Genomic DNA, 13,705 nt, shown 5'->3' on the forward strand with positions numbered 1-13,705 from the left:
CGAATTTTCACCCATCGAGCACGTACCGTATTGGACGACAGGCCTAGAGTAATTCCCAACCAGCGCGGACCGTTGCTGTTTTGACAAACCAAGTGCAACAGGTATGGAACTCCATTCTACAAAATGGCATACAGCACCTGTACGACACAATGCATAATTTCATTCAACACAGTGGTGACTAGAGCGGTTTTTAATGTATCACTACTTCATATTTGAGATGGCCCTTCTCTTCCGCATTTTAAAATGTGACCTTGAATGAATAATCAAATAAATACGTTATCTAGGCGAATGCTTTGGCTACATTTAATTACTCTGAATTAATTTTTTCTTTGCAGAGGGATTTCTTTTCCCATCACCGTATATATCCCAAATGATATTGGGACAAGAATTCCTATGCTTGTGTGTAGGACATAAATGCTCGAAGTAATTAAAAGGAATTCTTTACGGAAAATGTCATTTAAATGGACCATGAAATATTTAAAAATAATTCACACAATGCTCTGAGTGAAAATACTATACTCCAAGTAGAAAATATGTGTAGACCATTGGATATAATTTTTTTTCGTATTTTGATGTATAATGGTTAACATTTTTAATATTATATTATATTTGTGAGACACGTTTAGGGAAAATACAGCTCCGATTTTCTAATATTTCAAAAGTTTGGACACATCTGGCTTGTTAGAAAAAGGTCAGAAATGGACGCAGCTGGCCGGATTTATTCAGCGGAATAAGGCTAGCCAATCCGAACTCCAGCGCCAACTCAATGTCACGTTTCAACTCATTTAATCAACTGCATCCGAGTTCCTTTTCTTACGTTACCTGTTCGCCTGCGAATGGTGGATTCCCACTGATCGCAAAGAAGCCGAAAAATCGAAACCTAGGCTCTATCGCGCACTCTGGCGAGAATGCGAAGTAACCACGTGGCCAGGCATCATCCACGAACTGTTGTTCAGTTTCCGAGAGTCCGGCGAATCGTCAGGGAGGAGCACGACTAAGCTCCGGATTCTCCAAGCAATTTACTAGGAAATGTGCCGGCTCAGATATTGCGAGTTTTTACTCGGATACTGGATTATTCTTCTGCATCTCTGTCTGCAAGGTAAGATTTATTTTTTTCCTGATGCATTTTGGAAATTAGATTAAAATTACAAATAAAAGGTTTAAATGTAATTTAGACAGTGCTCAATTGGTCACATAGCTTTTTACAGGCTCATCATTCAACTAGGGCAAATGTATAATTTTGTGGAAATAATCAGTGCTATTAATTGAAATTTATTTGGTTCATTTTAGGTAAATCCAAATCATACGCAAGATATCCGAAATAAAATTAATACTGCATAATAAACAAAACTCAAATATTACTTTTAGTTACTTAAAAACACATTAAAATATCCAACGCTTATTTTTATGTCATAAATACTAAACATTTTTTAAAAACGAATTGCATTTTCATAGCTAATATTGACCAGAGATAAGCAGAATATTTCACTCTTTATCATTATTTTTACAAGACAATGCGTGGTCGACAATAATTTGAAAAAATATTTTCAGAAGATGCCTGATGAGAAATACTTTCAGAGGAAATTATTAACTATAATATGATACATTAATTTATTACATTCGGAAGAACCAATAAAACTGATCAAAAATAATAATTCTGGTAAAAATAATACTTTTACCAGCTACCAACGCATTTATTGCAATGTCATTCTTTTTACCAGTGTTATGAGGTAATAATAGTTACTACTACACTGCTGAAAATAATAAACAAGACACCAAAAGATATTAAAATGCATATCTATCTCTCTCTATATATATTATTGGCATTTTTAACCTTCATGTGTAATAGAGTATTTAGTAATATGGACAAGTAAAGAAAATGACTTAAATACTTTTGCAGCAATAACATAACTAATTTCATGTCATAAGTAAGATTATGCAACAGTATGCATATTTGTACCAAAAGAGAGACATACGAAGTGGTAAAATGTGTATGTGTATCCCTTGATCAATCAGCCAAGGGTGACGAACAGCTCTTATAACAAGAAATAGATGAGATTCTCATTAAGTGCAGGTGCATTTACACATTAGTAGACTACAGTTGAATAGAAGTCGTTAAAAGGTATTGATCCTGCTGCAAGACTTCTGTTTTTCTTGTGCACGACAAATATGATTTTCAAATTCAGTGCTGAGTGTTCATCATATTATATTCTGAATTGTTTTTTTAATTTTGTGGTTACTTTTACCAGCTGGAATTAATGTTGGCATAACCTTGAATGAAACAAATATCACATATATATGCAGTGAGAAGCATGGGAATATGTCTGAAAAACCTAAAAAAATTAAGCATTTATATTTCTAATTCATAAGCACAAACGTAAATTGTGCGGCAACCTATACATTTGTATTTCTATTTCATAAAAAATGAGAAGTAAAATATCTTTTCCCGGAATCAGGCCTTTTTGTCAGGTTCCGTATTCAGGCCGTAATCATCAGCAAAGACAACTTGACTTTATTCGTTAGGTTCGGACATTACTTTTCACAGCTCTCTTTCTTCACAGCTCAGTTTTCTGCACCTTATCAAATGGCTAAATAGTATACAAAGCACTGGTTGACAAACTTTGGGCAAGACTGTGAAGAAAGAAATATATTCTCTTGTGACCTGACCTACCTGATGTTGTTAAATGTTGCTGACGAGAAAACATCATCCCAGCTGAATAGTTTTTTTACCGCATAATCTGAAGAACGATAACGTAAAAGAGACAGCCTGCAGATTTCTTCAAACAGGCTGCGTATACTGAAATCAATTCATAATCATGAAAGTGAATTTCGTGATTCACCATGGGTCTACACCATAACTTTTGTACTAATTATAATTTTTCACAGCAACCTTTACACTCGGTAGATTTCAGTGAATTATAGTTTCAAAGAGTAATTAAAGAAAGAAAAGAAAGCGCCTACTACAGATGCGATAGGGCTAGGAAGAACTTTGAAAATCTTCCTCCTTTTATAGTCTCTGATTTACTGATTATAACACAATAAATGCTAAGCTGCATATAAATATCATGATTCTGACGTTTGTTTCAAAATCGATCTGTGTTTCCCATTTTTATAATATATGACTAACCTGATCATGTATTTTTGTAAAATAAGCTTTATTAATATTTCTGAACAGGGCTTTATTGTTTCTGTGGAATTCACTATGCATTTAACTTAAAATCTTTTGCTCAGGTTAAAAAATATGATATTATGTGGGAAACAATTGCCTTCAACTTAATGTCTTGTATTCTAAAACAGTTTTTAAAAATAATGGTTTTTTCTTGTAAAATTCCTAGAACTTAATCTCTGAATCAGTTTTAAATCTCTAAATCAGCTCTAAATAAGTTTGAAAAAATATCATGTTTTCTTTGAAATAATTATCTTCATCTTAATCTCTTTTCCTCTAAGTTAGTTGTGAAAATTATGATATTCTCTTTGAAACAATTGCCATCGTTTCAATTTTTCTTCCTTAGGAACAATGTATGTATATCTAACATTTTTTAACATATTCCAGAAATTGTCTGGAATTTTCTAATAGGAATATTATATATAGATTTAATTTTTTTGCTTTATATTTCCTTAAATTCTAAATTTTGATAATTGTTGAATTAGAAATCTAATATTTACTAATTTATCAAGATATGAAATAGTATATTTTTAATACTATTGCGGTTGTTTTTAAAAACATAAGCTAAATAATTTTTAATAGAACGGGAACTCAGCAAAATAAAATTCATGTAGCATTATAAGGCACGCGTTCTTCCTTAGACAAAAATAATAAGAATTTTTCAGGTTTCTCTATTTCAAAATACATCTTAAAAGAAAAAAAAATAAATAAATAATATATAAAAAATAGAAACACAAAATTAGATAATATATAAAAAATAGAAACACAATAAATTTTTACTCCAAATTTGAAATTTTTGTCTTAACTCTTATGTTAACTTAAAGGCATAGTTAAGAAAACAATATCCAAAAATTAGAAAACTAAATTTAATAAATTTACTTAAAACTCTTCTACTAAAAAAATACCAATAGAAAATCATTCCGATCAAATTGTTTCATTTTTTAATTTACGCACCAAATCCAGCGCACAAATTTGACTACGGTTATAGATTTTAATATTATAACGGAACCTCATTCAGCTGCGGACAAGCATGTACATTTTGCTTATTGGGAGGCACTGGTCATTATTTCTCTTCTTTCTTTGGATATTTTTTTTCAATTAAGAATTAAATAAAGTTAAACTGGCTTTAATTTATAGTATATTATACACCAACAGAAAAGTAATGACACAATATTATTAACTGGTCTTTCAGTTTAGGTAAGAACCAAATTTAAAGACTCTGTCTTGATATAAAGTTTTTGCTTTTATACAAAAAAATTAAGGTTTTGAGTTTTATACCAAAAAAAAAAAATCTTCAGTATATTGAAGTGCTTTTTTCATTTACCCACATATTTTTACTACAGAATCAGGTGCATAAATTTCATGATTTTGAGGACCTAAAATTTAGATTATTCTGAAAAAATAATTACCAAATTATTCATGCAGAATGTAATTCCTTACTTATTATTTGAGATAGAAGATTTCTTTTTGCTTGTTCACGTGCAAACTAATTAAATTATTTTAGCGTATTTTTCATCTATTACGATAAAAATTAGTTTGATTCTGTCATTCATATGAAATTTGAAAAAGTTCTGAGGTTATAATTTTAGGCAAGAAGCTGGGAGGCATTTTAATATTTTAAAATGCTGGAGAACTATCTTCTTCGAGACGGTTGCCATTTGTGGAGATCTTTCGTAGGAAAATTGCATCATATAAATGTTAGGTATGCAGAAAATACTATAAAGAGTTTCTTTGAGTCAACCACTGTCACTAAACCGAATGAGAAGAAATTAAATATTAAACTAGTGCAGGCGTCTTGTGTTTAGACCAAATTAGGATGAATTAAAATTAATTATCACCATTATACGTGGGAGACTATGTAAATGTCTTTCAGAAAGTGTACTTATTTAATTGTTTTGCTATACTTTTTTTCATTTGTATACTAATTACATAATTTTCATCAATATATGTGGAAAAATATATAAATATCTTTCAAAAAAGAAATATTGTTTTCGTGGCTTTTATCATTTGTTTTGTAATTATATAACATACAGGTAAAGTTTTAGAATTATAGTATAATGATTCCATTTGCATCACTTATTTTCCAAAATACTGTTTGTTTTTTAAAATTATATTCCCATTCAGTATCCATTATTAATTTTAATTCAACATTTGCCCTTCTCAGCGCATCTCTTTTAATTGACGATACACTAATCGCAATCTCTGTACTTGAACAACTACCATTAATCCAGTTGTAAAGTACAAATTCAGCTATCCCAAATACTTTTCTTAGAAAGTAAACCCGGTAACGAAATAAAACATAATCATCTACCGGATTGTTATGAAGCAGGGGCTATCAATCGGTAGTACGCAGAGAAGCAAAGTATTTTTAACGATTAAATTAAAAAATTAAAGTCACAACATCCTGACTGAGGTTTTTCTGTAACACTCGTAAATTTATGAGATCTGAGCTTTGTTCAAGAGTAGTGGTGGCAGTGGTACTTTGTAGTTGGTGGTACAAAAGTTTTTCAATTTTTGTTTAGATGGTACGCGTTAGTCAAAAGCCTGAGAACCGCTGTTATAAAGCATTTGTTTTAAGATGCTGACAATTTAAGGTTGTACAAGGTGATTCTTTTAGAACTGACCTATTTCATTGGGCTGTAGTTTTGTTATGATGTACCCGATTTTTTAGCGGTTTGTGGTAAAAGATTCTGGAAGAATGTAAATTTAGTGATCCTTCACGTGTTTTGATACACTGTAGAGACATTAGTTTAATTGGAAGAAGGGAAGATACAAAATTATTCTCCGGGAATCGAACCACGGACCTCTGGAATACCGGCCCAGCATTCAGAACCACTACACCACGAAGGCAAGCTAGAAAGGCGGGAAAATACCTTATATACTCCCCCTTTTAAAGGGCGACTGGGGTTTTTAGGTAACCCAATCGCCAAATCCTGGATGAGGAGAATCATCATTCAACACCCTTTTAGTTCGGGCGCCTTCGCCGGGAATCGAACGACGGACCTCTGAAATACCGGCTCAGTGTGCTGACCGCTACACCACGAAGGCACGCTAGGAAAGCGGGAGAAATACCTTTTAACATAACCCGGAAAAGGAAAAAAAATAACAAATAACAAAAACCACGGCATTCCGATACATTCCATACAAGCACATTTTCAGTGAAGTTGTAGATCAGCTTTATGACATGAAACTGACAGAGTGTTGTACCAGCATGATGGTGCCACATGCCACACGTCAAAACAAAGTATGGATTTGATCAGGATTTTGTTTGGGAACCGCATTATTTCCAAAGGTTTGTGCCCTCCTCGGTCACCAGATCTAACATCCCCAGATTTTTTCTTATGGGGTTTTCTAAAGAGTCCTCTCTATCGCGATAAACCACAGACACTTCACGAATTAAAGACTAGTATTTCTAAGGAAATTGCAGACATAACTGCCCCCATATTGCAGCCAACATGGAGTGGCAAGTTCGCTTATGTCGAAGTCAGGAGTGTGGTCATTTTCAACATTTACTGTAGGGTAAGTGATTATAAACCTTTACTAGTTACGTTTGGTATGCCACATGGGAATTAAAGTTTCTAACAGCGTTTTATAGGCTCAAGCCATCCCTCCTAATATAACATTTCGCGGTTTTCGTTATTTCTTATTTTTTTTTTCTGCGTTGCACATACAAAACTGGACGAACCACTAAATTTTCTTCCTTACTGAATCTTTTACCTCAAATCGCATTTAAATCGAATACTTTTTTAACAAAACTACAACCCAATGAAATAGATCAATTCTAAAAGAATCACCCTGTAGTTTCTTCTGCAATCCGTCGTGAGGATTGATTAATCATTAAATTCAAATTAATAAGAATAGACTCTTATTTTCGCTATATATTAATTTACTAAATACAGTCTTAAATCTATATAGTTTATGTAATTGCTCACTGTTGTTTTCACCTGTGTATAAAAATGCATGTACTGGAAACATATACGTATATATACGTACATACAACATATATGCATTGATATGTGTTTATATACATACGTATATATTCTTACATATATATACTACATATACGTCTACAGATACTCATAAAAGATACAGAAACACTTCAATTGCATTCTACAAGTATTTTAGTAATCTACATAGCTATGGAAAAAAGAATAAGTTAGGGTTATGTTAGAAAAATGTTAGGATTATCCGAATTAATTCTCTGTCTGTAAGAAAGTACTATGCAGTTGACCAATCCAAATCAACAATGTTTTCTCTTAATGTTATTGTTTCACTAATTGAGATCTGTTTGAATGGACGTTAGTCACATTGTGACAGCGAGTTTTCTATTACATCTGCTTAAAGTCATCCATAATAATACGTATGATATACGAGTCTGAGAATTAATATTCGCATTTATCAAATACTAGAGGGATATCGTCTGTTAGAGAAAAGCCTATTCTATGTACACATAGAATGCTTGTCATAATTATCTTTCGAGCAAGGTCTATTCAGATGATTAGAAAATAACTGGATTTGTATAACTCAAACAATGCTCATTTGGAATAATATCTGAACTCAACTGCATAACGTATTTATATCTATATCTTCAGACTAATTCTCCCTTGGCCAAAAGAGAATCACACTTAAATCAGAGTAGATATTCTGTTCACTTTTAAAATGTATTATTATTAATTACGTGTTTCTCCCTAAAGCACTACACGGAAGGAAGGGTTGCCTACATGGAGGACTTCCTAAATGACACTGGCTCGTATTAACACTTTACACATGGGGAAAACCCATGACAACACCCATACCCGTTCGTAATATTCGAACCTCGGACCAAACTACCAGTGTTCACGCACTTTACCGCTCGGCCACTGGTAAGTCCTGCTTTTACAATTACAAAGTAAATCACAAACACACATTATTTAACGGTAGTCACTTGGTTTTATGAGATAGGGGGACCTTCCTTTTCTGAATATGGTTTATAAGAAATTTTTGCTTACAAATTGTTTTTGTAAGTAAGAAGATTGGAAGATGGTTTAGTTGTTGACTGTAAAGCTGATTTCAGTCAGCCATATTTTACTATAGATTTGCTAAAGCCAGATAATTCTTGTTTCTTGAAAATCTGTCTTATGCTATGCTACCTTCATTTATTACTTTAATCAATGAAATGTTGCCTTTTTTGGGGGGGGTGTTGAACTATTGGCTGTTTACAAATTTAGCAAAAGCCGCAGGAAAGCCATGGATTTCTCTGCGGATGTTTCTTAGAATATACCATTCGGTAAATTTGTAAGTAATATAACGAGTAATAATTTCATTTGCTAATTTTTAAAAAAAATTCTAACATTCAGTGCGTTTCTACACATTGGGAGATAAGTACTGGAAAACAAAAACTGTGATTGCTTGTGTTGAAAAAAACCATTTTGGTTGGAACATTGATGGTTTTCTGGTGTGCAGAATTAGTCCAACGTAATGGAAACTTGTAGATTCTGTTAGGTTATTTTGAAGTAGGAGAGATGGAAAATAAGCAATGCACTCTTCAGGACTCAAACCTCGGATCTCTCGAATACGTGTCGAGCGCGCTGACCATCACATCACGAAGGCGGGAGAAATGCCTCTTGAAGGGAGATTGGGATTACTTCCTCTTTTAAAAGGCGACTGGGAATATGGGTACCTAATCGCCAAAGCCTGGTGGTGAAGAATCATCATCCACCACCTTTTTAGTTCAGGGGCCAATGTAGAGTATATTAGGTTATTTCGAAGCAGAATATATAAAAAATAAACAGTGCCCTTGCCGAAAATTTAACATCGGACCTCTCAAATACGCGCCGAGCGTGCTGTCCATTACACCACGAAAGCATGCTAAGGAGGCGGGAGAAATACCTTATAAACTAATTTTAAAAATTAATTATGTTTGTATTGATTACATAATTAACCATAAATGTAGTCATCGTTTCTTCTGGTATGATTATGTTGCATTCTGTGGTTTGAGTTAAATCGTAAATTTAAACTGTGGCTCTTAAAATTTAGATCGTTTGAAGGAAAGTGGTAGACTTAATTCCAAAGAGATCTGATTATTGCTGCCCGACTTATTAATTTATCTGTGCTCGCAGTTACAAAATTATCGAGGTATGAAGAGATACTGTATCTAAAGTCATGACAACAAACAATATTCACAACAAACCTTTGTCTACGAGATGCGAGATTGTTCTGGCTTTCTTACAGCCAGAAAAATAATTAAGAGATTACCTTCTGCAGCAAAGGCGAAAGTTACGCTTGACACGCTCTGCAGAACGAAGCTTCGTTATACATACAGTACAAATTAAGTACATTAGAGTACATTCTTCTAATGTTAAGTACATTAGCAGAATATTCAGTGCAAAAGTTGCTATCTCAAACCACTTGTTGGTAACAATTTCTTATAACAGTTTATTTCTAAACGATAATGCCCACCGCATCCAAACAAGTCAGATTATCAAATTGTAATTTGAGACGAAATTAATAATTTTTTATTTCATTTAAACTTATTGCCTCGAATTTTATTAGAGATATATTTCTCATTCAATTAATTCAGTTCTCGCTTTGAGGTAAGTCAGAAGTGGATAAAAGCTCAAATTACTCAAACATTCATTAAAAACTGAAAAATGTAAAACACCAAATACAGTTAAAACAATTAAAAGACCATTTGTACAATTAAAATTAGAGTTTATAAGCAAAAACAAGCAATTTGGACAGCAGGCAACAAGGTAGATGTTTTGATGTACAAAACTGAAAGTTCAGTTTTCGTCCCACTCGATAGAAAAACACTGAAAGTGCAGAAACAGACTAAATTCACAATTCTGCGAAGTTTCAAAATTTAGGCTTAGCCGCATTTAAATGACTTTTAAATCGATGACAGTTCTAAAACTATTGCATTTAGATTAAGTAAAGGAATAAAAACCTTAACCGTAAGATACGAAAAACATAATTCAAGCATTTTTTAAAGCAAAAAATGCATAATTTATCAACATATAAGAATTCAAAAAACTTAGGTCACAGATCCGAATAAGAGAGTGGGTATATAAGAGAGTGGGTATATATATATATATATATATATGTATAATTTTGGTAGGGCCGTTTGCAAACACAAAAAGAGATGCAGAACTGCATGTTATAGCAGTCCTATATACAAAATTTCGATATTCTGAGGCTCATTCTTGAGTCATACATACATACTCGCGTACAGACGTCACAAAAAATCTTTTCTGAATCCCTTTTAAATCAATTTTATAATCCTGTGGGGGGGGAAAGATTCCTTTATTCTGCCCTTGCGTACAGAATTTACTCGAAAACATCATTAAATTGCATTCGATAACATTAAAAACTGGTACTTTCGTTGTATTATACTCGGAAATTTTGTGAATACAATACTTATTTTACTTCGAACAAAGGATATAAAAATGGTGTAGAATGCTATCAGAATTGCACCTAACTTATGTATTTTCACTTCAAGAAGAATTCAAGTGGCTTTTTAATGACGAAGTTTTTTTTTTAATTTTACGTTTTTTGATAAAATCACTTCCAGTTGATGATTCTCTCTCAGTATATCAGCAACAATGCCTGCGTGCCATTGTTGCTGATATCAGCACTGTTGCCACTCGGAAAAATTAGGGCGATAATTCTGTGCAGTTTTTAAATTTAATGCTTCTCTTGGATACTGTACTTTTGTCGAAAGAAGGCAACGGGAAATTCTTTAATTTACGTGTTAGGATAATTAATATTTGTATTAAGGGGTATTTTTTATTTCATTGTTATTTTTTACATACTAGTATAATACATTTTTATTGAAATTTGTGATTTTTTTTTTTTTTGATAAAGTTGTTATGCAGAGTAAAACTCTGTGTAGTTTTTAAATATAATATTTTGGGTTCCCTTAAGGAATTTTTCCGGTACATTTAAAATCCAGACGAAAGCTGACCGCGTAGCGGCTAGTGATAAATATACTGAGCTTATGGGAGTTTCACTTAAATGACTGTCCTATGAATGTATAAATAACATATAGATGATCATCTTTCGAATACGAAATTAACAAACACAATGCATTATTATTTTTTCTAATAACATGTCTATAATACAAATGTAACTAGGCTTCAATATAAATCGATATTAATCTGAACATAGATACATATTTTTATATATAATATCACACTTTGATATAAATGACCGATGAATATGTCAAAATTTTATTCTCCGTTTAGTGTTCCTAAATAAAGTGCTACTATCTTAAATGAAAGTACTTTAATTTTCCTAGACAACTATCTATCCTAAATATTAAAAAATAATACTAATTATTCGAAAGTTTTATTTATAATTTAAATTAAAATCTGATGCAACCGAATACAAGAAAATCTCAATTTTCCCCGTTTTATCATTCTAACAATTCTTATTATATAGAATCGCTTAATTTTTAGCCTTTTATTTGCCTCCTAATAAAGAAACTTGGCAATATAATCCACGATTATTAAGCACTTCTGCATATTTATCTTAAGTAATGTATATTCATGAAAGATTTACTAAAAGAACTAGGCTTACAGTGAGGCTACGCACTGGTGTAACAGTATAAAAATGCACGCACGTTCAACTTCGACCCCAAAATGGATCCCTAGAAAACAATTAATGCACTGCTGAAAAATAAAGAAGTCAATTTATTAAGGAAGTGAGAGCCCATCTTAGGCAGTAGGCTTAGAGAGATGTTTGGGAAAATTAGATCATCTTATATTGTATAACACACAAGATTTTTGTGCAGCATATCCGTCCAGCTTCTCGGGCGAACTATAAGTATCATTGCATTATCTACTCGATTACTGAAAGAAAAGTTACCAACATTTAGTATTCTCAGCAGTACGGCTACTGATGGAATTATTTATAAATTAAAGCTTCGTATTAATTTATTGTACGTTCCTGTATTGTGTAGACATAAAAACGTGCTTTATTTCTTAAATACATCCATTAATTAACGAATTCTGTATAAAATAGCGTAAAGAGAATATAATAAGCAGTAAATATAAGTATAATTAAAAAAGCCTTCCATATCCTTTATAAAAGAATTATCAAAGTTAATAAAATTATAATGCTTTTAATTTTTTTAATACTTTTTCACTGGATTGAACTTTTAACAGAAACGTTGGTAGAGTAATTTAAAGAGTGTGCGAGGTTTATCTATTTATTTTTAACAAGCATTTAATTTTAACTCGCAAGCCCTTTCTTATCACTCTCTTTTACCCACGCGTGAATGAGATAGCGAGAGTTTATTCAGATTGAAGTAGAAATAAGTACTATTTAAACAAGAGTTTCGGAAGTTAGTGTTAGAGCGTGTCTGCCTATTACAGGCCACCTTGTGTTGTGATTACTAGCGATTTAATTCTGTAGCATTGAGTGCTTCTAGGCATTCCGCTTGTCTCGCTGGTTTCCAAAAACCAGAGCCTTTCTTGCTTGTTAAATTATTCTGTGAGCCGTTAAGCTAATCTGCCACATTTCATTTAGTTCAACATTACGTATTTCTTCTAAGAGAGATGTGTTTGGCTTGTGTAAATGCAAGTTAGGTAATTGTTAACTTTTGTGTTCGAATGAAAAGGCTACAGCCTTTCTAGAGTTCACTCGTATATGTTCTCAAAGAAGATTAGAATCTACAGCTTTATAACTTGATTGATCTGTTAACGGTAAGGTTGGTGGAGAAGTCCGCATGCTCTTTGTGATAGCTGCTTATCTCTTCGGATAAGTTTTAATGAGCGCTGAAGCAACATACTAAGATTAATACCCCATAGTCGTTTCTCTCTATATCAAAAAGCTTCCTCAGGTTACTTCATTGCAGTTAGCATTTTCATCAAAACAATTTCATCTTCCCCTCTTTTTTTATTCCTTACCGTTACATGTACGCTGGTTGAGTATCCTAGTTTAACTCTTCACAGTATGTTAGAAGAACTTTCCTTTCATCTTCATTACTGAATTTTTCAAATTTAATTTTATTTCTACATATACTGATTCCGTAGAAACTGCTGCGCTAACAAGTGCTACTATTATCTGCAGACTAAGCAATAAAGAACTTCTAGAAATTAGAAAAATCACATTTAGTGATTTATCACTCAACCTAAAGCGAGAAATCTTATCATTTCACTTAGTCTGTTAATTAATTACTACATATATTGAATTCGCATTAAGCGAGCTTTCAAACACCTATTTGTAGTTCATTTCCATTTAAGTTAATATTGGATCAGGCAAAATTGAAGACAAACATGTTAGTGTAAATTATTCATTTGAAAATTGCCGATTCGACACCTATATTTTTATCTATTAACAGAAACCTTAATTAAAACTTAAAATGCTTATCAGCACTATAAAAAAGGTGTTGCTTCTAAATTCCAATAGCTTACACTTCCATCATCTAATCCCGTTCAACTGAATAATCTTTCTACTGTCATTGTTACTTCCGTAACTAATACCTGTAATGTTGATCTCTGGAAGGATCAGAATTTTAGCTTCAGTTCTTCATAAGCATGTAAATCATCAGCTCGCCAA

The 13,705-nt window shown here is 32.4% G+C and overlaps 1 protein-coding gene across 3 annotated transcripts in view; it reads left to right on the forward strand.

Moving 5' to 3' along the window:
- The first annotated feature begins 968 nt into the window (after positions 1–968).
- LOC118193355 (cell adhesion molecule Dscam1-like) overlaps positions 969–13,705 on the forward strand; it is a 978,906-nt gene continuing 966,169 nt past the window's right edge. For all 3 annotated transcript variants that reach the window (XM_085823255.1, XM_085823256.1, XM_085823257.1), the window contains exon 1: positions 969–1,099. In XM_085823255.1, coding sequence (XP_085679381.1) covers positions 1,030–1,099 — 70 coding nt within the window. In that variant the 5' untranslated portion in view covers positions 969–1,029. The remainder of the gene's footprint in view (positions 1,100–13,705) is intronic.

Source organism: Stegodyphus dumicola, chromosome 9 (genome assembly GCF_044657685.1).
Source record: "Stegodyphus dumicola isolate Sdum_Otavi_A_Nest chromosome 9, ASM4465768v1".
NCBI classification, from domain to species: Eukaryota; Metazoa; Arthropoda; class Arachnida; order Araneae; family Eresidae; genus Stegodyphus; species Stegodyphus dumicola.